The 25258-nt window shown below is 35.3% G+C and overlaps 1 protein-coding gene across 1 annotated transcript; it reads left to right on the plus strand.

Annotated features, from left to right (window-relative positions):
* The first annotated feature begins 1141 nt into the window (after positions 1 to 1141).
* Positions 1142 to 3851, plus strand: LOC131641620 (uncharacterized). Its single transcript, XM_058911924.1, has 11 exons — positions 1142 to 1318; positions 1434 to 1595; positions 1680 to 1920; positions 2230 to 2358; positions 2448 to 2541; positions 2624 to 2762; positions 2845 to 3002; positions 3081 to 3201; positions 3290 to 3460; positions 3541 to 3600; positions 3699 to 3851. The coding sequence occupies exons 1-11, from the start codon at positions 1142 to 1144 to the stop codon at positions 3849 to 3851; spliced, it is 1605 nt and encodes a 534-aa protein (XP_058767907.1).
* The last annotated feature ends 21407 nt before the right edge of the window (positions 3852 to 25258 follow it).

Consider the following 25258-nt stretch of genomic DNA (forward strand, 5'->3'; position numbering starts at 1 on the left):
AATTATAATTTATCTTGTATTTTTTAGTGAGCTAACGTTCAGTTAATATCTTGCCATACAATCCTAATTACTAACAGTTAAATATATAGCAAAAATAAAGTGCGGAATGTAAAGTCCTAAACTATTACATGGCTTCGGGGAGGGGATTACAAATTGCCAAACCGGGATAAAAGAAAAAAATTATACAAACCCAAAAATGAAAATTTAAGCGGAAATAATATATGTAAAATAAAATTGTAAGTGCCCACCGAATAGTCCAATGCTCAAAATGGTAGTACCTCACAAAAATAAAAAAATGTTAGCAACGTGATATGTGTGTAATAATACATAAATAAATGACAAAAATATTAACAAGTATTAATCTAGAAATAAACATATTTAAGTCTGAAAGGAAATTAAAACTAAAACAAACTACATTTTTTTGGTATTTTTCAAAGGGAAAAAATGACTTAAAAACCTAATGATTAAATTAATTGACTAAAAAAGGATTAATATTTTTTTGTATTTTTTTAAAATTTTATATGTTTTTTTTTTTTGTATTTATTTTTATAAACTAAATTCTAAATAAAAAAACTAGTTAAACTATAATAATATTTTTAGATTTTTTCTTTATGTACAAAACAAAATAATTAGAAAACTTAAACGTGAGAGGTGGAAACTATACCACTTCACATCCTGACTTCACTTTTTGCTTTTTTTTTTGTTGTTGTTTTTTTTGTTGTTTTTTTTTTTTATAAAAAAAATAAAATAAAAAAGACAATCACTTAAATGATAGTAATAAACATGATATTTGACTTTTCTAATATGAATTAAACCAAACAGCGGCCGACACATGGCAGTTCAATCTAAATAATAAAAAAATAAAACACACACATCTATTAACAATATATAAAGATTAAAGTACCTGAAATTTCCACGTATGCCCTAACTGACTTAAGCTTAATCTAATCTAACAATTAAGGGCACATTAGTCTTTGTATTAAATACTGGATCATGGTTGATTCTAATTCAAATTTTGCTGACATGGCACAAGCACAGCATTCTCCAAAATTGTCCTGTTTTTTTTCACCTTTTATCACGTTTAAAGCAAAATCCAAATGTAATTATGATATATGTTGCGTGTGCTTTTCTGCATTTATGAATGTTTGTTGGAATTAAAAACCCTAGACGGCAGCTGCATCATCACGCAAGGGACTTAGGACAACTTCCTACAACCAAAACCTTTCAACTTTCCATGCTGCATTGTGCCCAGCTCCACTATAAATACCCTCACCTGCATGCCATTCATTCCAAAATCGTTCTACCAAAACTACTCAAGGTTTTATATATGTTTTCTCATTTATATTACCATTTTGTTGCTGTTAGTTTGTATATTAATATTAACATTCTGTTGCTGTTAGTTTGTATATTAATATCTATATCTATTTATTCAGGTAAAACGTGAAAAGAAATTCATGGCGCGTCCAATTGAGTATGTGAGAGATATCAATGACTCAAAGGACCTATGGAAGATTTCTGTTAGGTGCAGACATATTTGGTCGGTCACAAGTGCTTCAAAGAAGGAACACCTTGAAATGATTCTCGTGGATTCTAAGGTTTGCATTCATGTTCTTTTGTGTACACTTATTTTACATATACTTTGGACCAGAACCTGATTCCATAATTTTTTATCAATGTAGGGATCTATGATTCAAGCTGTTGTGCCTCCTTACTTGGTTGCCAAGTTCAAGCAATATCTCTGTCATGGTTGTTCATACGTAATGCAGAATTTTAAAGTAGGTTCCAATGACTTCTCTTTTAAGTCCACCGATCACAAACACAAGCTGGTGTTCTGTGGTTCAACTTCCCTGAAGAAAACGGAAAACCCAGAAATTCCTGTTAATGTTCTCAATCTACTTAGTCTGGCTGACATTGTAGATGGCAAGTTCCAATCAAATATTTTAGTTGGTAACCGTCGTCTTGGACTAATTCTGAATTTTTATTATCTGAGTTTATACCTGTGTTAATTTTGACTTATATACGCGCTTATCTTATGTTGCACCTCCTTATGTTTCAGATGTTCTTGGTGGAGTTGTAGAGATTACTCAATCGCATGTCAGTTCTAATAACAACAAGAGCAAAGTTGTTTTTTCAATTACTGATAATAGGTGAGATCCATATACAGCCACTCTTATTCATATGCATGTGGTCTTTTTATATTTTTAACGGATCTGTTTCATTGTATTGTAGCAAATCCATGGTTGTGTGTACCTTATGGGGAATATTTGCAATCCAATTCAATGAGTATTGGACAAAAAAATAAGGATGCTGGTAATATGGTTGTACTTCTGATTAATGCTCGGATAAAGGAGGCTCAAGGTATATGCTTCTGATTTGGTGTTTTTTATGTGATATAATAGATCTATAAATAATTTGACATTCTGACATTATTTAATTTGACTTTGTAGGCAACTTTCCTTTAAACGTATCCAATGCGTGGAATGGCACAAAACTGTTTATTAATGATACAGGTTTTGAACAGGTTTCTAAGCTAAAAGAAAGGTATTTGCATCGTCTTTTTTTTATGGACCGTTTGATATATAATATAATTCTAACATGCATTACCTTATTATTACTGATGCAGTTTTAAAGGTGATTTCCCAAAATTATTAGATACAGTCGTGCAAGTTAGTGCATCACAGAATTCACAATACTCGGATTTCGATAAGTTTTTATGGAAAGCTGAAGTTTTAAGTCTTGCAGAAATAGGGGGTTTGCAGCAGGCAAGCGATCACGTACTTTGAATGTATATTATTAATTTTCTACCGCTCATAATTAAATATTTATATGGTGTTTGTATGTTAGGAAACTACGTGCGTAACTGTTGCCACGCTGGATAAATTTGATGTTGGACAATCTGGATGGTATTATGATAGTTGTGTTGACTGTACAAAGAGTGTGACTCTGAGGGATGGAAAGCTTCAGTGTTATGCAAAGCATATAAGTCCTTCTCCCGTGCCCAGGTATTGTTTAAGCTATTTCAAAATTTTTTTTCTTTCTATATCTTATTATGGCTTATGATATAATTTAACATGTTGTAGGTTTAAACTGGAAATACTGGCTGTTGACGGTAAATGCAATGTAAAGTTCATTTTTTGGGACGTCGACTGTGTTAAGTTGGTAGGCAAATCCGCGGCTGAGATTATAAATGGTCTAAAAAGGGTACATGACCTCCCATCATCATTCTATCTGTCCATAATTCAAATTAATGTATTCTAACATATTTTTTTTATTTTTTTTATGAAACAAGAGTGGGGAGTATGATCCGCTTGAATTTCCTTATGAACTTGATTCAATATTGAAGCGTGAGCTGGCCATCAGAGCTGTGTTCCAACCCAAAAATGGACGCCTTTCTGTGATTGGTTTCAGAGATGATCCGGAAACCCGTAGCATAGTCAAGGAAAATTTTAGAGCTGAAGAGGTAAATTTGTTTTGCTGTGGCTATTAACTGGACATTTAATTACGTTGTAAGATACTGATGAATTGTTATTTCTCATGCAGCCTACATCTGTGCTGCGCATAATTGAACCAACATCCCAGGACGAATTTCCAAGTGTTTCTGTAAGTTTTGCATAATTCACTTGCTGAATGTATCTGATTGTTATCGTCTGCAAATGTTTTGCTTGACAATAACTTTTTTTCCATGCGCATGATTTCAGGAACCTCTGTCTGTCTCAGCCGATTATGATCCTTCTGCCTCAAATACTAACCTTACCCCTTCCAAGAGAATTTTGAGCGAATCTGTTGAGGAATTTGAAGGTGTACAGCTTTCGTCGACGAAGTTAATTAAAGATATCAAGAAGGAAGAGTAGTGGACGATGAGCAAGGAGTATGTGTTGTACCCAGTTTGTAGGATTTGTTTTTTTTGTTTCCGATGAACACTTTATGTTGGTGTATTTTATAATATTTGAACCTTATGGGACAAATCAAGTTTTGAATTTTAAGTTATTGTATTTCTTGCAAATTAGAAATTGCAGCAACTATTTTTAACAACGGCTTTTTTAATTAGGAAATTTGATTTCTTGAGTTGTCTAATTATTGTTATTTATATATAATTTGGTTTTAACGTGTAGAATATTTCTGTATTTAACCTTTCTATATGGATCAAAAAATAAAGGATTATGCTTTTTATTTAATAAACTTTAACAAAATTCTTAGATTCTTATCGATACGTTGTTTACTAACGACCTATAAAAATGTTTCGTACAAGACTCATGGCATATCTTAAAATTGAGATGATCAATTTGTCTCAAATGAGATGTTTCTTCTGCACTACAAAAAAAAATCCCATTACTATATGCTTTATGCCTCTAAGGATGCGTCGTGATTCAATATTTAATGGAAGTACGATTTGAATATTGGATAAAAATATGTTAAACATATTAAGTTTGTATGTTTTATCGCCATACACTATTGTTGTCTTTTGTTGCTGTTTTAATTTTTTTTTTCACATGCTATGTAGATTGCATACAACCAGGGCATTATCTAATTATTATAGTATTATCCTATTTCGATTTTTTATTAAAACATATTTTGTCTTAAGGTGATTTTCTTATTAAAACATATTGCAACACTATTTGGTTCAACTCTTTCTATCTCTGGACAGAGCACTTCAGCAAACTGTATCTGAGTGATTGCAAATTATACATCTACCCATTATTGCCAGCATATCATACAATGGGATGATTTACAGTTGAGTTAATTGGCTGGCATATCATACAATGTAGAGATTTTAGATGAATCTGGTTGGTTGCTACGTGGTGATATTTATTAAAAAATATATTGATTCCCGTGTTATTCACATATCAAATACGATGCTTATATATTTGGGTAAGACATCTTATAAGTTAACTTTCATAGAAAGAATAAACTATGATACCATATTTATTGTTCCATATAATACAGCTATGAAATCATATTTATTGTTCCATACAATACAGCTATGATTACAAGACAATATTCGATACCATATTTAAATTACCTGAACATTTCCTTTCTTAGTTTTTCCATTTGTGATTGCAATTTCCCAACAATATGTTTTCTTCGCCCCATTCGTTGCTACCTTAACTTTAAATGGATTGAATCGCTTCCTCCCAGTTTTCAACTGCACTTTCTTAGTTCCATTCCCCACTACTGCAGCAGGGTCTGAACCGCCAGAACCATTCCTTGTAGTACTCATCTTTCCACCATTTTTTTTGTTACAAGCTCTTTTGGCAACGAAACTGGTTGGCTGCTTCTTAATTCCTTCTATTGTGCGAGCTTCCTGCCTGCCAGTACAATCAGAATCAACTTCTTCGACCTTGACTTCCTTGATAAAAACACTTGCTTTCTTCGCTGGTCGAACTAAAGCTGATGTTTCATGAGCTTCTGCAAACCTAACTTTTTTTTTGACAGATTTCCTTTTTCCGGATGATTCTCCCACCTCATCCACAAGTTCCTTAACTACTTCCATTGCAGCTTCCTCACTGAACAGAAAGATACGTATACTAAGATACTATAAAACGTATAATATAAACGGACAAAAGACCCATCGATTACAGGTATGAACATATCCAGCAAACAGATACTAAAAAGATACATGCAGCAATAATTTTCAAATTGGGACATAACTTATATCAACAGACATACAAACCAATAGCATTCATATTGTCTTTCATTCAATGTCTCTAAGAAATACTCCAAACTTTAACCTCCAGTTATGAAATATGGGGTATTCGTTGAATCTCAAACGCAAAGCCCTAATCGACCCAAATAAACCCCAGGAAAATAAAAATACCCTAATACATACAAATTGATAACTAACTAAATTTTTTTCTTTGTTAACAGCATAGATACACGGTGTTCGACAAAAACAAGTTTAAGTTCTAATTACCTGTCGCCTGAAACGGAGTCGTCTGAGATCCAACCATGACAACCATTTCTTCGTCGATTCACCATTGGATTCTCGCGCGCTATGATCAATTGAGAGGCGACTCGCTGAGTACTCGATGACGTCTTCAACCTGTTTAAGGAAGAAAAAAAGTTACAAGAGATAAGAAGTGAGAAGCTACAGAGAAGGAATACGAAAAAAAAATAGAATGGAGAGGTGAGAGTACTTTGGGACGTTTCCTATAACAAATGCAACAATTATTTAATTGTTGTAAGTTCCAAAGCTACTAATACTTCTCTGCAGACATTTTATGTTTCTTCTACTACACGGTTTCTCCTATTAAACCCATTATATTTTATTTTCTCTCATATCTTGATTGTTTGAATCACAAAATTTATTTTGTATTGGGCCTTCAACAGATTGGCCTATTAAAAAGGCTGTGATTATGAATATATTATATTTATTAACAAATTAGCCTAACAAATCCATATATTCTATTATTTATATATATATATATATATATATATATATATATATATATATATATATATATATATATATATATATATATATATATATATATATATATATACATTATTATTAGTATGCGTTCCAATGCTATGCACTGTCAGTGTAAAATTTTTTACACTATCAATACATCACAACCACTCAATTATATTACTTTTTAAAAAATTAAAATAAAAGTCAAACACTTCCAGCATATTAACGACTATGATTCAATGACGGTGTAAAACTCCTTTACACTGTCAGTGTATTCTAATTAGATTCTATTATTATTATTTTTATTATCATTATTATTACTAATAGATTTTTTTTATTATTATATACAGTGTTTTAAATTACCAAATACCATAAACTTTTTTACAAGTATTAAAACGTCTTTTTTATTTATTTGTCAATTTAGGTTATTCTTATATGCATTGTTTATAATGTGGACATTCAAACGCGTCAAATTTATAATGATAATCAATATATACGTGTATATATACATATATATATATATATACACGTATATTTTATTGCTGTATCTTATATAGCATACTACATGTTTAAATATATTAAACACGTTGATCCAATTAATATGCCGTTTGTCTAAGTATATACGGAAAAACTTCATAAAATTTATCTTAACCACGTAAAAAAAAACAAACCGGCCCCGTGCGATAGCACGGGTCTCCCGCTAGTTGTTTTAACGATGGAAGAATGGAAGAGTAGATCTAAAACAGTCCCAATATTCTCTTCCTCTCTAAACTCAAATTCTTCTTTCCAATACACTTATTTCTCTTCTCTATATGATTAAAGAAACAACAATAGGAACATAGCAACACAACCCACTTCTCTTACCACATTCTTTTCAAAATCAAAAAAAAATATTCATAATCATGATCGATAAACACAAATCAAAACCAACACAAACTCAAGAGCATCAACAAGGTGAAGATACCGTACATGGTTGGCCGTCGGGGAGGATGCACAGCTGAGATCGGAGCATCACCGACGACGGTTCAAGATCGGATTTGTGCAGCGCTGTACTGGGTCATCGCGGGAGGAGAGGTCTCGTCGGAGACATGGTTAGCATGTCGCATCGGAGACTGGTGTTGATTTCACGACTGGAGGTGTTACAGGTCCGGTGTTGTTGCTTTCCGATCGGGTTCCCCTTTCTCTTAGATTCTGCTCACCATTTGTTTATAATAAACCTGTACAAGTGTGAGTCTTTGTGAATGAAAAAAAAATATTAGTTACAAATATTGAAAATATGTGCACTGTGAGTGATAGAAATGAGTTTGTGTTGAACAAAAGTGCACGTGAATTTGGGGCTAGAATCAGGTAATTGTTAGTCTGTAACAAGGATGTTAAAGTTTGTAATCGAGCGAAATAGTTGGACAAGATGATGGCTTTTTACTGTACATGGATGGGAGTGTATGAAAATTAGGATTAGTGGTTTAGGGGAAGGGACAAGTTATTGTACTGTACGTGTCACAGAGTGGAGGGTAAAATAAGGGTTCATTGTTTATATGTTAAAGTTAGGGTGAATGAAAGAAAGTTGGCCGTGAAAATTGTTTGTGAGAGGGTAAGCGTTTGTACGTGGTCGAGAGTGACGGTGGAGGAATGAGGGTTAGTTCTTGGTATGGTGTATGCACCGTGAATACTGTCGAAAATAGGATTTGTTAGTTGTCTTATATAGAAAAAAACATTAGCTTAAATAAAATAGGAAATCAACCTATTAACTAATATAATCAAGTATTTAAACCAAATTGATTTGAATTTTAATTCTTGATATATTTAGTCAATTCATTGATTTTTTTTTTCTAAAAGTAAAAAACTATCTTAAAATGTAAAAAGGTGTAGAATCTTCTCAAATCTTTTATTTTATAATTATTTTATAAATAAAAATGGAAAAATTGAAAAATTAATATTTAAAAAAAAACTTAAATAATAAATACGAAAAATTAAAAATTAAAATAATAAAAATGTCTTTTTTTGTGATTTTTGAATGTAAAATAAAAATAACATTAAAACTATAGTTATAAAAAAAATAAAAGGAAAAATGTTAGAAGTGGGCTTTGAACTCGGGACCTTGCACTTGCAAACCTTACTTCCTTACCGACTGGGCTATGTCAATTATTAGAAAATAAAATGACATATAAAAATATATGCGGGCAAATTTTGGGGTATGACACTTAGGAACATCAACATGTATAATAGTAGGGTGTTATGTCCATAAATTTAAAAAGTATATGCTTAAATGGATAAATTACATTGTTTATAATTGAATATCTATAACTCTAATTGAAAACGTTAGATGCATTTTTGTTGATTGTAAATACGCTTCTAATAGTTCTATACTTGTTAGGCAATTGAAAAAAATCTAAATTATTGATCAAATGAGAATTAATAGTACAGAGAATCCAAGTGATAATTTGAGCATTTTTCATTGCCCACTCCTTTAAAGCAGCTTTATTTGTCGGTGCAATAGAGACGCCATCCATGTGACTCCATAATCCTTTCCCTTTAACATACAGTGAAGTTTTCAAGTAGGATAATTCTTGCTGGTAAAGCGAACATAAAAATTATCTTTTTCATTAGTTGTCATGATTTCAAATGCCACAATCAAAATCAAATTACAATCTTGAAGAAACCAAACAACAAAGAATGAGGATCGCGAATGAGAATCGAAAATCACCGATAAATTGTAAAGACGATACCATTAGAAAACCACAAAAGCATGAATAAAACACAATCAAGGTTTACAAAAGAATAATCACCGAACAAAGACCAAGAAATTCCAGAGCAATCCAATGGGGATCACTGAACAACACCAATGAGAATTAGGTTCGCACAAGTTTGATCGAACAATGTCAACATTTTCTCATTTGTCACTTTCTTCATTTACTTCTCCACCATATAAATGCGTTGAACAATGTCAATATTTTCTCATTTTTACTTTCTTCATTTACTTCTCCACTATATAAATACATCATCCCTAATAGACATTTATAACATATAATTACAAATATTGTTACTAGTCTATTTAGGGAAACTAAATATACATAATTAAAGGTTTGACCAATATTTATTAAGAAACAATTACTCTCTAATTAACCTTTTTCCGTTCCATATTGGGATGATTTTTATCTTAAGACGTTTAATAAAAATTCCCAATGGAGTTGTGCATTGGTGCACAACAGAATAAGATGAATAAGATGAAGATGGAGGAAGAGAGAGAAATATGAGAGAGAAAAACGGTTACAACAAACTTGTTGAGAAGGAAACTCTATTCACAAAAATGCATTATAATATTATTGAAAACCCTATCTACAAACTTGTTTAAATAGATAAAGTAATCTGCCACATAGGCGCAACAAAAACTATGCTTAATAGCTAAGCTAACAAATAAACTAAACTCCAAAATCTAAACACCACTTCTAGAACAGTCACCTCAGAAGCTTCTGCTTCTGGCTAACAATGCTTCTGAATATGAATTACTTCTAACACCATCCCTTAATTCATATTCCGAAATTTACAACACCAATTTCATCCCTCACATGGATAAAGTGTTATAGTTGACAACTTCTAGCACTCTGTTATGGACTTGATTCCTCAGAAAATGGAACTTCGTGTCAATATGCTTGCTCCTTCCATATACCACTGGATTCTTGGCAAGACATATAGCTGATTTGTTGTCAATCAACAGCTTCACAGGCTTGATCACCTTGATCTTCAGATCCTACAATAAGTTCATCATCCAAACAGCTTGACATGCACACAAAGAACCTGCAATGTATTCAGCTTCACAAGTTGACAACGCGACCATTGGTTGCTTCTTGAAGCCCCAAGAAATGGGACTTACCAGATATTTGAACAAATATCCAGAAGTACTTATTCTATCAACTCTATCACCATACCAATCAGAATCTAAGTAGCACATCAGTTCTGACTCACATTCAATACCAGAAGGGAACAAAACTCCAAACTTCATAGTTCCCATAACGTACCTCGAAACCCCAACAACAACTTGGTAATGAGACAACTTTGGTTTGTTAGAACAAGATTTGTTCTGATCAATATTCTTAGTTTTGATGATAACAATGTATATGAATTTTGTATGAGATAATGTGGTACTCTAATACTATGCAATTTCCATTTCAGGAATTATATAAAGAGTATGCACAAAATCAGCGCAAGAAACACTGACTCAGAAGGTTCAGCATGCAACATCAGAACATGGTTTGGCAAGACATCAGTAGATGGTCAAGCAGAATCAGAACATGGTCTATGGAAGCATCAGAAGAACTTGAGATCAAAAGCAGAAGCACTAAAGTTCTCATGGTATCACGCTCAGAAGCACTTCAAGGTCAGAAGACAAGAAGATGCTCTGCACCAAGCTGTTTGTACTCTGATGTGTCATACCCCAAAATTTACCCGTTCTACTTCACGTCTTTTAATTTATTAAGGGGGTTAAAAATTAAGAGCCATAGGATTTAATATATCTATTATTAAACCCGATCTCTTATAAAATTCCCTTATAAATTGGTTAAACAAAATGGAGGTGTGAACAGCAAATATTTGAGACCCAATTTGTTTTGGGCCCATTTATTTCATTTAACCATTCTATTATCTTTTTTATTTTTTTATTTTTTTGATATTATTGCTAACTACAAGATTATTATTATTGTTAATATTAGAATTATTAGAATATTAGTTAGTATTGTTTTGAATGTTATTATTAATTATTATTATCAGAATTATTTGAATATTATTAACTAATTAGTCCATTGATTAATTAATTAATTAAGTGCATAAATTGAGGTTAATTGGGTTTTTGGTTTTTGTTGTTGCTGTCATTGGGCCAAACAAAACTGGATACGGAACCGGGTCAAGCCCAACGGGCGTTGGGGCAACAGGCGGGTCAAACCGACCCAGCCCTGTTCATCATCTTGTCCAAACCAAACCCTAGCAGCGGCGGCCACCCTCTTCACCAACCACCAACCTAACCTCCATCAACGCCCAGGCCCATTGAATCAAATGCAATCGAATCTTAACGAAATTAAGCAATCTGAATTGAATCCAATAAAATCAACTTAAACGAGAATCAAATCCATAAATGATCAAGTGAAATATATTAAAACAGAATCAATTACAAACAAATTCGGAATCCAATCGAAAACAAAACTACAATCAAATCTAATAGTACCTAAATCTAATCTAACCTAATTTAATCAGAACCTTAACTATAAAAGGAGAGAAGAAATTAGACGCCAGGGAGGAGAATTTTTCTGGAGAAAATCTTGAGGCACCACCGCGAATACGAACTCTTCGAAGCTTGGATCTCTGATCGGAAACCTGCAAAAATCGGAGAAGGATTAGCATCGAGTGGAGCTTACACGTTCCAGAAACGCAAGACCAGAAGGTAAATGCCATCGAACTTAGCTTAAGCTTGTATCGCTTGCATGAGCATCCGCAATTGCTACGTTTCTGTTTGTTTGAATTGATAAGGTATTAGGGTTTATAATAAAGGTTAGGGTTCTTAAAATTGTTAGGGTTCATGGGTTTTTGAAGAAAATTGGGTTTGGGTATGAAGATAAGGGGTAGGAACGATGAAGATTCATCAGAATCTTCATCGGAATCTGGATATGGGGGTGGTTTGCGGTGGCGTACGGCGTTTGAAGGTGGTGGTTTTTTGGGTTGAGCCTAAGGTTATTGTTATGTTGTTGTTCAGAGAAGAGAGAATTGAGAGAGGGCGGAGAAAGAAGGGAGAGAAAAAGAAACGAAAAAAAGGGAAGGGAAGTAGAGGGGCATCGTTTTGTATCACGTGAGGCGTCATCAGATGATGACAAGTGGCCCTCCCATGGCCACTTGACTACAATACTGGACATGATCCAGTATGCCATCCATACCATGCGCCCTCAACACCAACACATGCAGACCGTCCGATCAGTCTAAGCTGAGATCCAACGTTTCACATTCTATAACATATCTTAACACCATACACACACACATTCAACCAAACGAATGCAAATATTAATTGGGCCAGGCCCTTTGCCATTAACACCCCCAGGTTTTACTACCAAGAACAATATGCACCCCCTTTGTATAAAATAAAAAAAAATAAAATTAATTAATTAATTTTGTAAAAATTCTAATTATTTAATTGTTCGTTATTTTGATAATTGAATCTAATTTTCTTCCCGGACCGACTATACCTATTAGTCGTAGTAGACGAGAAATAATCTTTTGGATTATTTAATAATTTAATTAATTCTTACTAATTCTCTCCTCGACCCGACTAAATCTATTAGTCGCTTTAGACGAGAGATAAAAAATACATAAAATCCAAAACACATTTAATTTGCTGCCCGCGACGATGAATCTATCGATCTGAGTAACCAGCAATGCCCCTTAATCTGTTAGCTATACTGACCAAATCTATTGGTCATCGCATCTAACGGTGCCATATCAAATCAGGGTTGTACGCCCAAAACATCTAAAAAACACTAAACCACGATACCACGGATTTTCATCCTTTTCAATCAGGCAATTCAAAATGCCTTTCAAATCAAATTCAAACTACGATAGGCCATTCAAAAAGCCTTCAAACAATCAATTCAAACTCAAAGGCGTACAACCCTGTGCCCGAACTACGTTGACTCTGATTCTCCCTAAGGAGATACGTAGGCACTTGGATAACCAAGGCGAGTCCCCCTCCCTAAAATCTCAATTTTTCCCCTTTTCAATTCCTTAGCTATTAACCTTAACTTTTAGCCATAAAACTTGACCCTTAGATTCAAAGCAAATAGGAAAGGGTTGAGGGTGCCTAACACCTTCCCTCGACCTGATTATAATAACTTACCCCGAATCTCTTAACAGCGTAAGGTTTCCTATTCGCCCTTCAGAATAGGTGGCGACTCTAAATATTAATTTTTAGGGCAGGTTGCTACATGATGATATTCAAACGTTGTTTACACAAACATCAGATCAGAAGCAAGTACTAGCTGGCAGGCTACGCTGACTGACAAAAGGAACGTTGAAAGCTTATTGCTGTTGTAATATTTTAGTGAGATTAAGCTTAAACTTAAGAGAAAATCACAGTTGTGATAATAGCTTTATAAGAAGCATTGTAACTCTTAGAATTTGTTTACATTAATTTGTAAGAACTAGAGTGATCAGGTTGTTGATCAGAATACTCTAGAAAGTCTTAGAGGGTATCTAAGCAGTTTGTTCCTAGAGTGATCAGGTTGTGATCAGTATACTCTAGAAGACTTAGAAGTTGTCTAAGTGGAAAACCATTGTAATCTTGTGTGATTAGTGGATTAAATCCTCAGGTGAGGTAAATCACTCCAAGGGGGTGGACTGGAGTAGTTTAGTTAACAACGAACCAGGATAAAAATCATTGTGCAAATTGTTTTTGTCTTACAAGTTTTAAAGCTACACTTATTCAAACCCCCCCCCCCTTTCTAAGTGTTTTTCTATCCTTCAATTGGCATCAGAGCGCCGGTTCTAAGGTGCAAGCACTTAACCGTGTTTAGAAAAGATTCAGGAAGAGAAAAACGCTTAAGTCAAGATGTCTGGTGAAAATCCAACAAATACATCTACATCTGGCTCTGCTGAGCAATACAATGGAAATGGTAACAATGGTTATACTAGACCACCAGTATTTGATGGTGAAAACTTTGAATACTGGAAAGATAAACTTGAAAGTTACTTCCTTGGTCTAGATGGTGACTTATGGGATCTGTTGATGGATGGTTACAAACATCCAGTGAAAGCTACAGGAGTAAGGCTTACAAGATAAGAAATGAATGATGATCAAAAGAAGCAATTCAAAAATCATCATAAGTGTAGGATTGTTTTGCTGAATGTTATCTCTCATGCTGAATATGAGAAGATATCTAACAGGGAAACTGCCTATGACATATATGAGTCATTGAAAATGACCCATGAAGGAAATGCCCAAGTCAAGGAGACTAAAGCTCTTGCTTTGATCCAGAAATATGAAGCCTTCAAGATGGAGGATGATGAAAACATTGAGAAGATGTTCTCAAGATTTCAAACGCTAACTGCTGGATTGAGAGTTCTTGAAAAGGGATACACAAGGGCTGATCATGTCAAGAAGATCATCAGAAGCTTGCCAAGAAGATGGGGTCCTATGGTGACTGCTTTCAAAATTGCCAAGAATCTGAATGAAGTCTCTCTTGAGGAATTGATTAGTGCTCTGAGGAGTCATGAAATTGAGCTGGATGCTAATGAACCTCGGAAGAAAGGTAAGTCTACTGCGTTAAAATCTAATTATAAAAAATGCACTAACGCTTTTTAGGCTGAAGAAGTAGATTCTGAAGAATTAGAATCAGAAGAAGAAGATGAACTGTCCATGATCTCCAGAAGGGTAAACCATCTCAGAAGAAGAATTAGAATTAGAAAGGAAATTCAAGAGCTTCAGAAGTTCAAAGAAGCCTAAAAGAGGAGAATCTTCTGGAGTCAGAAGATCTGATAAGAAGAAGGTCATCTGCTATGAGTGCAATGAGCCTGGACACTTCAAGAATGAATGTCCAAAACTTCAGAAGGAGAATCCCAAGAAGAAGTTTCATAAGAAGAAAGGTCTTATGGCAACATGGGATGATTCAGAATCAGAATCAGAATCAGACTCTGAAGGTGAGCAGGCAAACCTTGCATTGATGGCCACAGTGGATGATGGATCAAAATCTACATCAGAATCAGATTTTGAAGAGGTATTTTCTGAACTTTCTAGAGAAGAGTTAGTTTCCAGTTTAACTGAACTTCTGGAACTCAAGGCTCATCTTAGTATCAAATACAAAAAGCTGAAAAAGCTATTTAAGTTTGAAACTAAGAAGCTGGAAGTGGAAAATTCTGAACTGAAGGAAAAAGTTTTAAAATTATCCAAAGATATTGGATCTCCTTCTGAATCAGAAAAATCCATTCCTAGTCTCAATCATATTCTGAAAGAATATGACTCGAGCTTCAGGAAGTTTCTATCTAGAAGTATTGGCAGAAGTCATCTTGCTTCTATGATATATGGTGTTTCTGGAAACAAAAGGATTGGCGTTGGCTATGAGGGTGATACCTCACAAAAATTTGAACATGTTGATGATTTGAAAATCACATACAAGCCATTGTATGATCAGTTCAAATATGGCCACTCACATGATATTAGGCTCACTTCACATGCCAAAAGTTTTAACACTTCACACACCAAGAAGCATGTGACACAACCTAAAAAATATCATGCTGCCAAACCTAAAGAATATCATGCTGTTCCTGCTGTTACTTATCATGCTAAACCCAAGTTCAATCAGAACTTGAGGAAAACTAACAAGAAAGGACCCAAGAAACTGTGGGTACCTAAGGAGAAGATAATTTCTGTTGCAGATATCCTTAGTAGCAAAGAAGACAAAGCACAAAGTGTCATGGTACCTGGACTCTAGGTGCTCGCGACACATGACGGGAAGAATGTCTATGTTCCAAGACCTGGTGCTTAAGTCTGGTGGAGAAGTCAAGTTTGGAGGAGATCAGAAGGGCAAGATTATTGGCTCTGGAACCATAAGTATTGGTAACTCTCCTTCCATAACTAATGTACTTCTTGTAGAAGGATTAGCGCATAACTTATTGTCCATAAGTCAATTAAGTGACAATGGTTATGACATAATCTTCAATCAAAAGTCTTGCAAGGCTGTAAGTCAGAAGGATGGCTCAATCCTATTTACATGCAAGAGAAAAAACAACATTTATAAGATTTATCTTTCAGATCTTGAGAAGCAGAAGGTAACTTGCCTTATGTCTGTTTCTGAAGAGCAATGGGTCTGGCACAGAAGATTAGGACATGCTAGTTTGAGAAAGATTTCTCAGATTAACAAACTAAATCTGGTCAGAGGACTCCCAAATCTGAAATACAAATCAGATGCTCTTTGTGAAGCATGTCAGAAGGGAAAGTTCTCCAGACCTGCATTCAAATCTAAGAATGTTGTCTCTTCCTCAAGGCCGTTAGAACTTCTGCACATTGATCTGTTCGGACCAGTCAAAACAGCATCTGTCAGAGTGAGGAAATATGGATTAGTCATCGTAGATGATTATAGCCGCTGGACATGGGTAAAGTTCTTAAAACACAAGGATGAGTCTCATTCAGTGTTCTTTGAATTCTGCACTCAGATTCAATCTGAGAAGGAGTGCAAAATCATAAAGGTCAGAAGTGATCATGGTGGTGAATTTGAGAACAGATTCTTTGAGGAGTTCTTCAAAGAAAATGGTATTGCCCATGATTTCTCTTGCCCTAGAACTCCACAGCAAAATGGAGTTGTAGAGCGAAAGAATAGGACTCTACAAGAAATGGCCAGAACCATGATCAATGAAATCAATATGGCTAAGCACTTCTGGGCAGAAGCAATAAACACTGCATGTTATATTCAGAATAGAATCTCTATAAGACCTATTCTAAATAAGACTCCTTATGAATTGTGGAAGAACAGAAAGCCCAACATTTCATATTTTCATCCTTTTGGATGTGTGTGTTTTATTCTGAATACTAAAGATCATCTTGGTAAGTTTGATTCTAAGGCACAAAAATGTTTCCTTCTTGGATATTCTGAACGCTCTAAAGGCTACAGAGTATACAATACTGAAACATTGGTTGTAGAAGAATCAATCAATATCAGATTTGATGATAAGCTTGGTCTTGAAAAGCCAAAGCAGTTTGAGAATTTTGCAGATATAGATATTGATATATCAGAAGTTGTAGAACCAAGAAGCAAAGTTTCAGAAGCTGAAAATCTCAGAAGCAAAGAATCAGAAGATCAAGTTGCTGCATCTTTAGAGAATCTCAGAATTTCTAAAGAACCAACAGTCAGAAGATCTTCTAGACTCACCTCAGCTCACTCAGAAGATGTGATCCTTGGAAAGAAAGATGATCCTATCAGAACCAGAGCATTCCTTAAGAACAATGCAGAATGTCAATTAGGTCTTGTTTCTTTGATCGAGCCAACTTCTGTTGATCAAGCTCTAGAAGATCCAAACTGGATAATTGCCATGCAAGAAGAACTAAATCAGTTTACAAGGAATGATGTATGGGATCTTGTTCCTAGACCAAAAGGATTCAACATCATTGGTACAAAGTGGCTTTTCAGAAACAAGCTTAGTGAGAAGGGAGAAGTGGTAAGAAACAAAGCCAGACTGGTGGCTCAGGGATATAGTCAACAAGAAGGAATTGACTATACTGAAACCTTTGCACCAGTGGCCAGGTTAGAATCTATTCGCTTATTAATTTCTTTTGCCACTCAGCATAACATCACTCTGTATTAGATGGATGTTAAAAGTGCCTTCTTAAATGGTTATATAGATGAGGAAGTCTATGTCCACCAACCTCCTGGTTTTGAAGACTCTAAGTCTCCAGAATATGTTTTCAAACTTAAGAAATCATTGTATGGATTGAAGCAAGCTCCTAGAGCTTGGTATGAAAGATTAAGTTCTTTCCTTCTGGATAATGGTTTCACTAGAGGACAAGTGGATACGATCCTCTTCTGTAAAACATCTAAGAAGGACATTTTAATTTGTCAAATTTATGTTGATGATATTATTTTTGGAACATCTAATGCTTCACTTGGAAAGGAGTTTGCTAAGTCTATGCAGGCTGAATTTGAAATGAGTATGATGGGTGAACTCAAGTATTTTCTTGGGATTCAAATCAATCAAACTTCTGATGGAACTTATGTTCATCAAATGAAGTATGTGAAAGAACTTCTGAAGAAGTTTAATCTTTCTGAAAGCAAAGAAGCCAAAACTCCTATGCAACGTGTGTTCTAGGTAAGGATGAGGTAAGTAAGAAGGTAGATCAGAAGTTGTACAGAGGTATGATTGGATCTCTTCTATATTTAACTGCTTCTAGACCTGACATTCTATTCAGTGTTTGTTTGTGCGCTAGATTCCAATCAGATCCTAGAGAATCTCACTTAACTGCTGTTAAGAGAATTCTGAGGTATTTGAAAGGTACTACTAATGTTGGTTTAGTCTACAGAAAATCTAAAGAATACAACTTAGTAGGATTTTGTGATGCTGACTATGCTGGAGATAGAATTGAAAGGAAAAGTACTTCTGGAAGTTGTCAATTCCTAGGAAGTCATCTGATCTCCTGGTACAGCAAGAAGCAAGCTACCATTGCCCTCTCAACAACAGAAGCAGAATATGTTGCTGCTGCTGGTTGTAGCACACAAATGCTCTGGATGAAGAGTCAGCTAGAAGATTATCAAATATATGAGAGTAACATTCCTATCTTCTGTGACAATACTTCTGCCATATGTTTATCTAAGAATCCTATCTTACATTCCAAAGCTAAACATATTGAGATTAAACATCATTTCATTAGGGACTATGTTCAGAAGGGTGTTCTCTCTTTAAACTTTGTGGATACAGACCATCAATGGGTTGATATAGTGATATCTTTACAAAACCCCTTGCTGAAGATAGGTTTAAGTTCATTCTGAAGAATATCAGTATGGATTTATGCCCAGAATGAGAAGATGAGAAGATCTCATGTATGGTTAAACTCTGAAATGTGTTGGGATTATGTGTATATAAGAAGTTCTGATATTGATCAATTAGAAGTTCTGATTCTGTTATTACTAACGTTTCATTATCTAAGTTGCTTCAGAATCTCTTTTAAAGTAAAACAGCTGTCACTAGTTTTCCAGAAAATGAACACGTGTTTACTATTTTTGGACAAGCATGCGTGCAGTTGAGGAGACGCCGCCCTAGGTAACTGTGCAAATCATTTCATTTTGTCACTTTATCTCTCCTAACGTCATATCTCATTAAATGCAAATTGATGTCAGTTTTTTTAATCATTTCACTTAAACCATTTTGCAGTTATTTTTTTCTTTCCAACCTTTTATATACTCCCCTTCATCTTCATTTCATCTTTTTCACTCTCTCTCTTCATTCATCCATCTCTTTTTGCATTCATCGCAAAAACCCTAGTTTGTGTCTGAAACTTAGCATATCATCATAAATCCTTCATCAAGTTCCTCAAACCAAGCAGAAATGTCTTCCACTCAACTGGTTTTGAGCAAGCGTGGTTTTGCTCCTTTGAAGACCTGTTCCATTCCTACTGCAGAGATGGAAGCTCTTTGTGAGTCTTCAGTGGACTTTGAAAATCTGAGAGCACATGGTTTCAAACCTGAAGCAAAGACAATGGCACAAGGATGGTCAAGCTACCTTGATAGATTGGTTGGACCAATTTATCCGGCCCTTGTAAAAGATTTCTGGGCTCATGCAACGGTTACTCCAACTGCAATCATCTCCTTCGTGTTATGGCATGAAGTTGTGATTACCGAGAAGTTGATAAGGAAGTTGTACAACCTGGATGATGAAGAAGGATGTACTGGTCCACTTCCTGCCAGGGTTAGTTGGCCACAGGTTGAAGGACAAATATCTTATGCAACTGGTCTTCAATCTCACCAAACTGGTACATTGAGGGCGTTCTATCAAGTCTGGGCTGAAATCATTCTGGGATCTCTTCATCATAGAAGAAGATCATTATCCTCCATGTACATCAGTCCTGATCACAAATATACTCTCTTCTGCATTGGAAGAAGAATTGAGCTGAACATCTCCAACATTCTGTTTCAGAATCTGAAGATGGCTATTGAAGAGTCAAGGGATGAAGAACGTGAGAAGTATCCTCATCTTCAAAGAAATACTATTCCTTTCGCCAGAATGATCTCAGACATTCTGATAGAAAGTGATTTGATGGACTCTCTAAAGACTATTGGAACGTTCAGATTCTTTGGAGCCATTCAAAGGCATGTCATCAATGCTTTTGATCTGTTGAGACTGGAACTTATCAGAAGAGACTAGTGGCTGCTGCACCTGGTTATGCTGGATATCTTCTTGAAGTTGATAATGGTGTCTATTATCATCCCATCAGAAACAGGAGAATTCTTGAGGAGAAGATGTTTGTTGATGAGTTGCTGGACAATCCTTGCAGGGATATTGTGGTCTGGAGACCTAAGTATCCAGTTCTGACTGGAGACTTCAAGTCCTTGTTTGACTTTCTAAGGGAAAATCCTTCCGAGGAAGACCCCAATTTGGTCATTCCAGAAGTTGTTGACCCGCCAGAAGTTGAGGGTCCTTCTGCCCCAAGGAATCTTGCTGCCATTCTTCAAGCTCTTGAGAATGGAGATTCTGATCTTCCTGCTCCTGAGTATGAAGAAGATGTTGATATGGGAGAAGCTGATGCTGAAGATCATCCTGCTAAGTCTATTCCTGTTGAGGAAAATCAATATGATGATCTTACAATGGAAGTTGCAGTTCAGAATGCTGTCCCTCTGAACAGAAGTTGTGAAGCTTCTTCTGGTGAACCCCCTCTTCTGGTGAAGACTCTAGAGGTTATTCAGAAGAACCAAGCTGAGCTAGCTTCTCGTATGAACAAGCAAGAGGACACCAATGCTGAGTTCCGCTTTTTCATGGAGAGGCAGACTGAGAGCAATGCTGGGATTCATGACATGCTGACCAAGATTATGTCTAAGCTAGGGTCGTCTTAGTCCTTTTGTGTCTTAGTAGTTTCTCTTTGTTTCTTGCATCTGTCTTCTATGCATCTTCCTTGTACTTTCTGATAATTCTCTCTTTTGCAATCAATGAAAATTATCCTTTTTTCTCTCATAACTGTTTTGTTTTTCATCTGAATCTTTTATGTTTTTGATGTTATGACAAAAGGGGGAGAAAATATGATAAATGATCTGATTTTTATTATCAGTTGCTGGGAGAAAGTATCCATATTTCTAACAAGAAATTGCAAGTTCTGTGTCTTTGAGTGTTTTGCAGGAAGTGAAGATCTTCTTAAAAGCTCAACATGAGAAGCAAAGACATGGGGAAAAGCAATTATGTATGGAATCAAGCTCATGGAAATTGAAGCAAGCTGAGTGCTGTGAAGCTTCAAGATCAGAAGCAAGAAGGAATAATGTTATGATATTCTGATGATAGAATATGCTCTAACTCATTCTTATTCCTTATATGTTCTGATGCATGTTTTAGTTCTAAATATGCTCTGAAACATTATTGTTTTTGCTCTGATTCATACTATATGTTCTGATTCATTCATGCTCTGACTTTTGTCGTTTAGTTTGTGCTGTAACATTTCAGGATGTAGAGATGCTCTGATGATGCTCTGATACATTCAACAATGTTCTGATACAATCTAGCATGCAATGATTCAAGAAGAAATTCAAGCTCTGAAGCTGTCCTATGGAAGCAAGAATCAGAAGCTATGAATGTTCTGAAGATCTAAGCATATGTGATCGTCTCAACTGAAATGGAAAATACTCAGGGAAGTCCTTTATTTATAAATTTCTTCCAGTATTTATTTCAGGGGGAGATTATTTATCTCAGGGGGAGATTGTTAATCTCAGGGGGAGACATATTCACACACTATGTTTATATGCTTATGCTATAGCTGTGTAATTGTCTTTAGCCGTCTGATATTCTGATTGCAAATTCATATCATTTATATATGATTTTGTCATCATTAAAAAGGGGGAGATTGTTAGAACAAGATTTGTTCTGATCAATATTCTTAGTTTTGATGATAACGATGTATATGAATTTTGTATGAGATAATGTGGTACTCTAATACTATGCAATTTCCATTTCAGGAATTATATAAAGAGTATGCACAAAATCAGCGCAAGAAGCACTGACTCAGAAGGTTCAGCATGCAACATCAGAACATGGTCTGGCCAGACATCAGAAGATGGTCAAGCAGAATCAGAACATGGTCTATGGAAGCATCAGAAGAACTTGAGATCAGAAGCAGAAGCACTGAAGTTCTCATGGTATCACGCTCATAAGCACTTCAAGGTCAGAAGACAAGAAGATGCTCTGCACCAAGCTGTTTGTACTCTGATGATATTCAAACGTTGTTTACACAAACATCAGATCAGAAGCAAGTACTAGTTGGGAGGCTACGCCGACTGACAAAAGGAATGTTGAAAGCTATTAAGGGCAACGTCAGTAGACACAGCTAAAGCAAGGCTCGAGGTAGTTGACAAAAGAGTGAAACATTAAATGCAATGCTGTACGGATCACGCAAAGCATTAAATGCTCCCAACGGTCATCTTTTCAAACGCCTATAAATATGAAGTTCTGATGAGAAGCAAGGTTACGAACTTTGAATATAACACTCGATCCAAAAACGCTGAAACGCTGTTCAATTCAAAAGCTCTCATAACTTCATCTTCAACCTCACTTATTGCTGTTGTAATATTTTAGTGAGATTAAGCTTAAACTTAAGAGAAAATCACAGTTGTGATAATAACTTTATAAGAAGCATTGTAACTCTTAGAATTTGTTTACAATAATTTGTAAGAACTAGAGTGATCAGGTTGTTGATCAGAATACTCTAGAAAGTCTTAGAGGGTATCTAAGCAGTTTGTTCCTAGAGTGATCAGGTTGTGATCAGTATACTCTAGAAGACTTAGAAGTTGTCTAAGTGGAAAACCATTGTAATCTTGTGTGATTAGTGGATTAAATCCTCAGGTGAGGTAAATCACTCCAAGGGGGTGGACTGGAGTAGTTTAGTTAACAACGAACCAGGATAAAAATCATTGTGGAAATTGTTTTAATCTTACAAGTTTTAAAGCTACACTTATTCAACCCCCCCTTTTCTAAGTGTTTTTCTATCCTTCATGGTTAACTCAAATCTCTTTAGAAGTTTAAGTTCATACTTCAGCTGATACAAAATTATACCCTTCTCAAAGTACATAATCTCCATTCCTAGAAAATATATCATGTTTCTAAGATCACTCATCTCAAACTCATTCACCATTCCAACTGTGTAACAAATGTCAGGTCTGGTATTACAGAGATATCTCAGCGAGCTTACCAACTGTTTAAGTTGTAGCTGATCGGTCACCATTTTACACTTAATTTCATCATGAATTCGACACACAATCGTCATGTTTGGTAACACTTTGTGTTTGTTTTCTAATGTTTTCTTTAAATCTATCTAGTTGTAGTTTATTTGTTTGCAATTTGTTTTTGTGCATTTTCCTTGTCAATTAGGTGCTTTTGATCTCGTTTGGTAATGGTTTCAGGTTAGCTTTGGATTGAAGTAAGATCGCATATCCAAGAGGTGCGCAAAAAGGAAGCAAGAAGCAAAAATAAGCAAGGAGGCAGAGGCGGACACGGTCTGACCGTGTCGCCTGACACGGCCGTGTCAGGCCTCCTGAAGAACTGCACTCCTAAGACCAGAAGCTGACACGGTCTGCCCGTGTCAAGTGACACGGCCGTGTCAGCTGTGCGGACAGAATTTCTGAGTTTTTTTGTTTTTACAATTTTAAAGTTCCGGGGGCAATTTGGGTATTCCGACTGAGATCTTAAAATCTAGAGGGATTAAAAGAGGATTGAGAGACAAGGAGAAGGCACTTTTGATCGTACGATAGAATCCCAGAGCAGATAAAGATAGCTTCATCAAGGTTTTGGAAGACGAAGAGATTCAACGGTGGACACCATTGAAGATCAGAGTTCTCCTAATCTTTGTAATGTCTAAACTTTTTGATTTTGGTTTCTTGAATATTATGAGAGGCTAAACCCCCCAATGCCAGGGGGGTGTCCCTGATTTGAATTGTAACGACTCTGAATATCGTATTTCGTTAATCAAGTATTCGTATTTTGCAATTTGATTGTTTAATATTTTTAATGCTCTCTTTGTCGGCAAAACAAGATTGATCTACGGTTAACAATCTGTAGGACTACGGTTGTTAAGGTTTTTAAACAATTAAATCTTGTAGTATCACCTAGGACTAGGGATACCGTAAGGTTATTTGAATATTCTTGATTACTTACATCTTTGGTTTACAAACCTTTGTTTCTAAGGACTTAGGCATTATGATTGCAAACCAAAAGGTTTTCACTAAGGACTTAGGAAAACACCCTTAAGGACAAATAGTTGCATCATATGAACTTGTTAAAGAGATCTTTTTACAGAGTCATTATAAGGCTGATCATACACCTACCTTGGCATTACTCTAAATTTATATCAAAAGCTCAACTTTAATTTCAGCTTTTATATCGTGTTTTAATCTATTTCGGTAACCATTTAAAGCAACACCATATGTGTTTTTGTTTAATTGACTCCGCAAAATAACTTGTGTTTCCTACGCAATCCTCATGATCGATACTTGGGGTAAAACCCATTATAACTACACCGGTGAAAATAGTACACTTGCTATTTTTCCGATCAAGTTTTTGGCGCCGTTGCCGGGGATTGCCAAAATATAAGTTATTATTCAGTCAATTAAAATTTTATTGCTCTGCAATTAAAATTTTATTTCCTTTGCAAATTTTAATTTTAATTTATTTATTTATTTTTATTGTTTCCTCTCAACTAATAATTGTCTAATCTTGTATGCGAGGTAAGGCCTCAGTTGAACTTCTTTTTGACGTAGAACCCGAAAGATTATTGCGAGCACGACTCCGAGAAGTTAAGCGGAAAAGAATGGCATCGAAAGAAGAATCATTTGTAGTTTCAGAATCGGAAGACGAAGAAGCACTATCTATTCAGTCCGAGCAGTCAGATTCTGAGCCTGAAACTATGACAGCTGATCCACCTCCTCCAGAGAGACTTTTAGGTGATTATGGAAGGGCCAATGCACCGCTTGGAAGAATGACCATAGTAAATCAACCGGTTAACGTGGCACACTTCCAACTACATCCTTCCACTATCCGTCAGTTAGAAAGCAGGCCTTTTGCTGGAAGAATCAATGAAGATGCAAATAAGCATTTACAGAGGTTCCTCACCACAACAACATCATTGAAGATAGAGGGCCATTC

The sequence above is a fragment of the Vicia villosa genome, unplaced genomic scaffold, assembly GCF_029867415.1.
Source record: "Vicia villosa cultivar HV-30 ecotype Madison, WI unplaced genomic scaffold, Vvil1.0 ctg.003888F_1_1, whole genome shotgun sequence".
NCBI lineage: Eukaryota > Viridiplantae > Streptophyta > Magnoliopsida > Fabales > Fabaceae > Vicia > Vicia villosa.

What these genes read in the sequence shown, in the direction of transcription:
- LOC131641620 (XM_058911924.1), top strand. Translation starts at nt 1,142, where the DNA reads ATGTTTGTTGGAATTAAAAACCCTAGACGGCAGCTGCATCATCACGCA. An exon ending in TGATTCTCGTGGATTCTAAG is followed by an intron (nt 1,596 to 1,679) that starts GTTTGCATTCAT and finishes TTATCAATGTAG; the next exon opens with GGATCTATGATTCAAGCTGT. An exon ending in TCGGATAAAGGAGGCTCAAG is followed by an intron (nt 2,359 to 2,447) that starts GTATATGCTTCT and finishes TTGACTTTGTAG; the next exon opens with GCAACTTTCCTTTAAACGTA.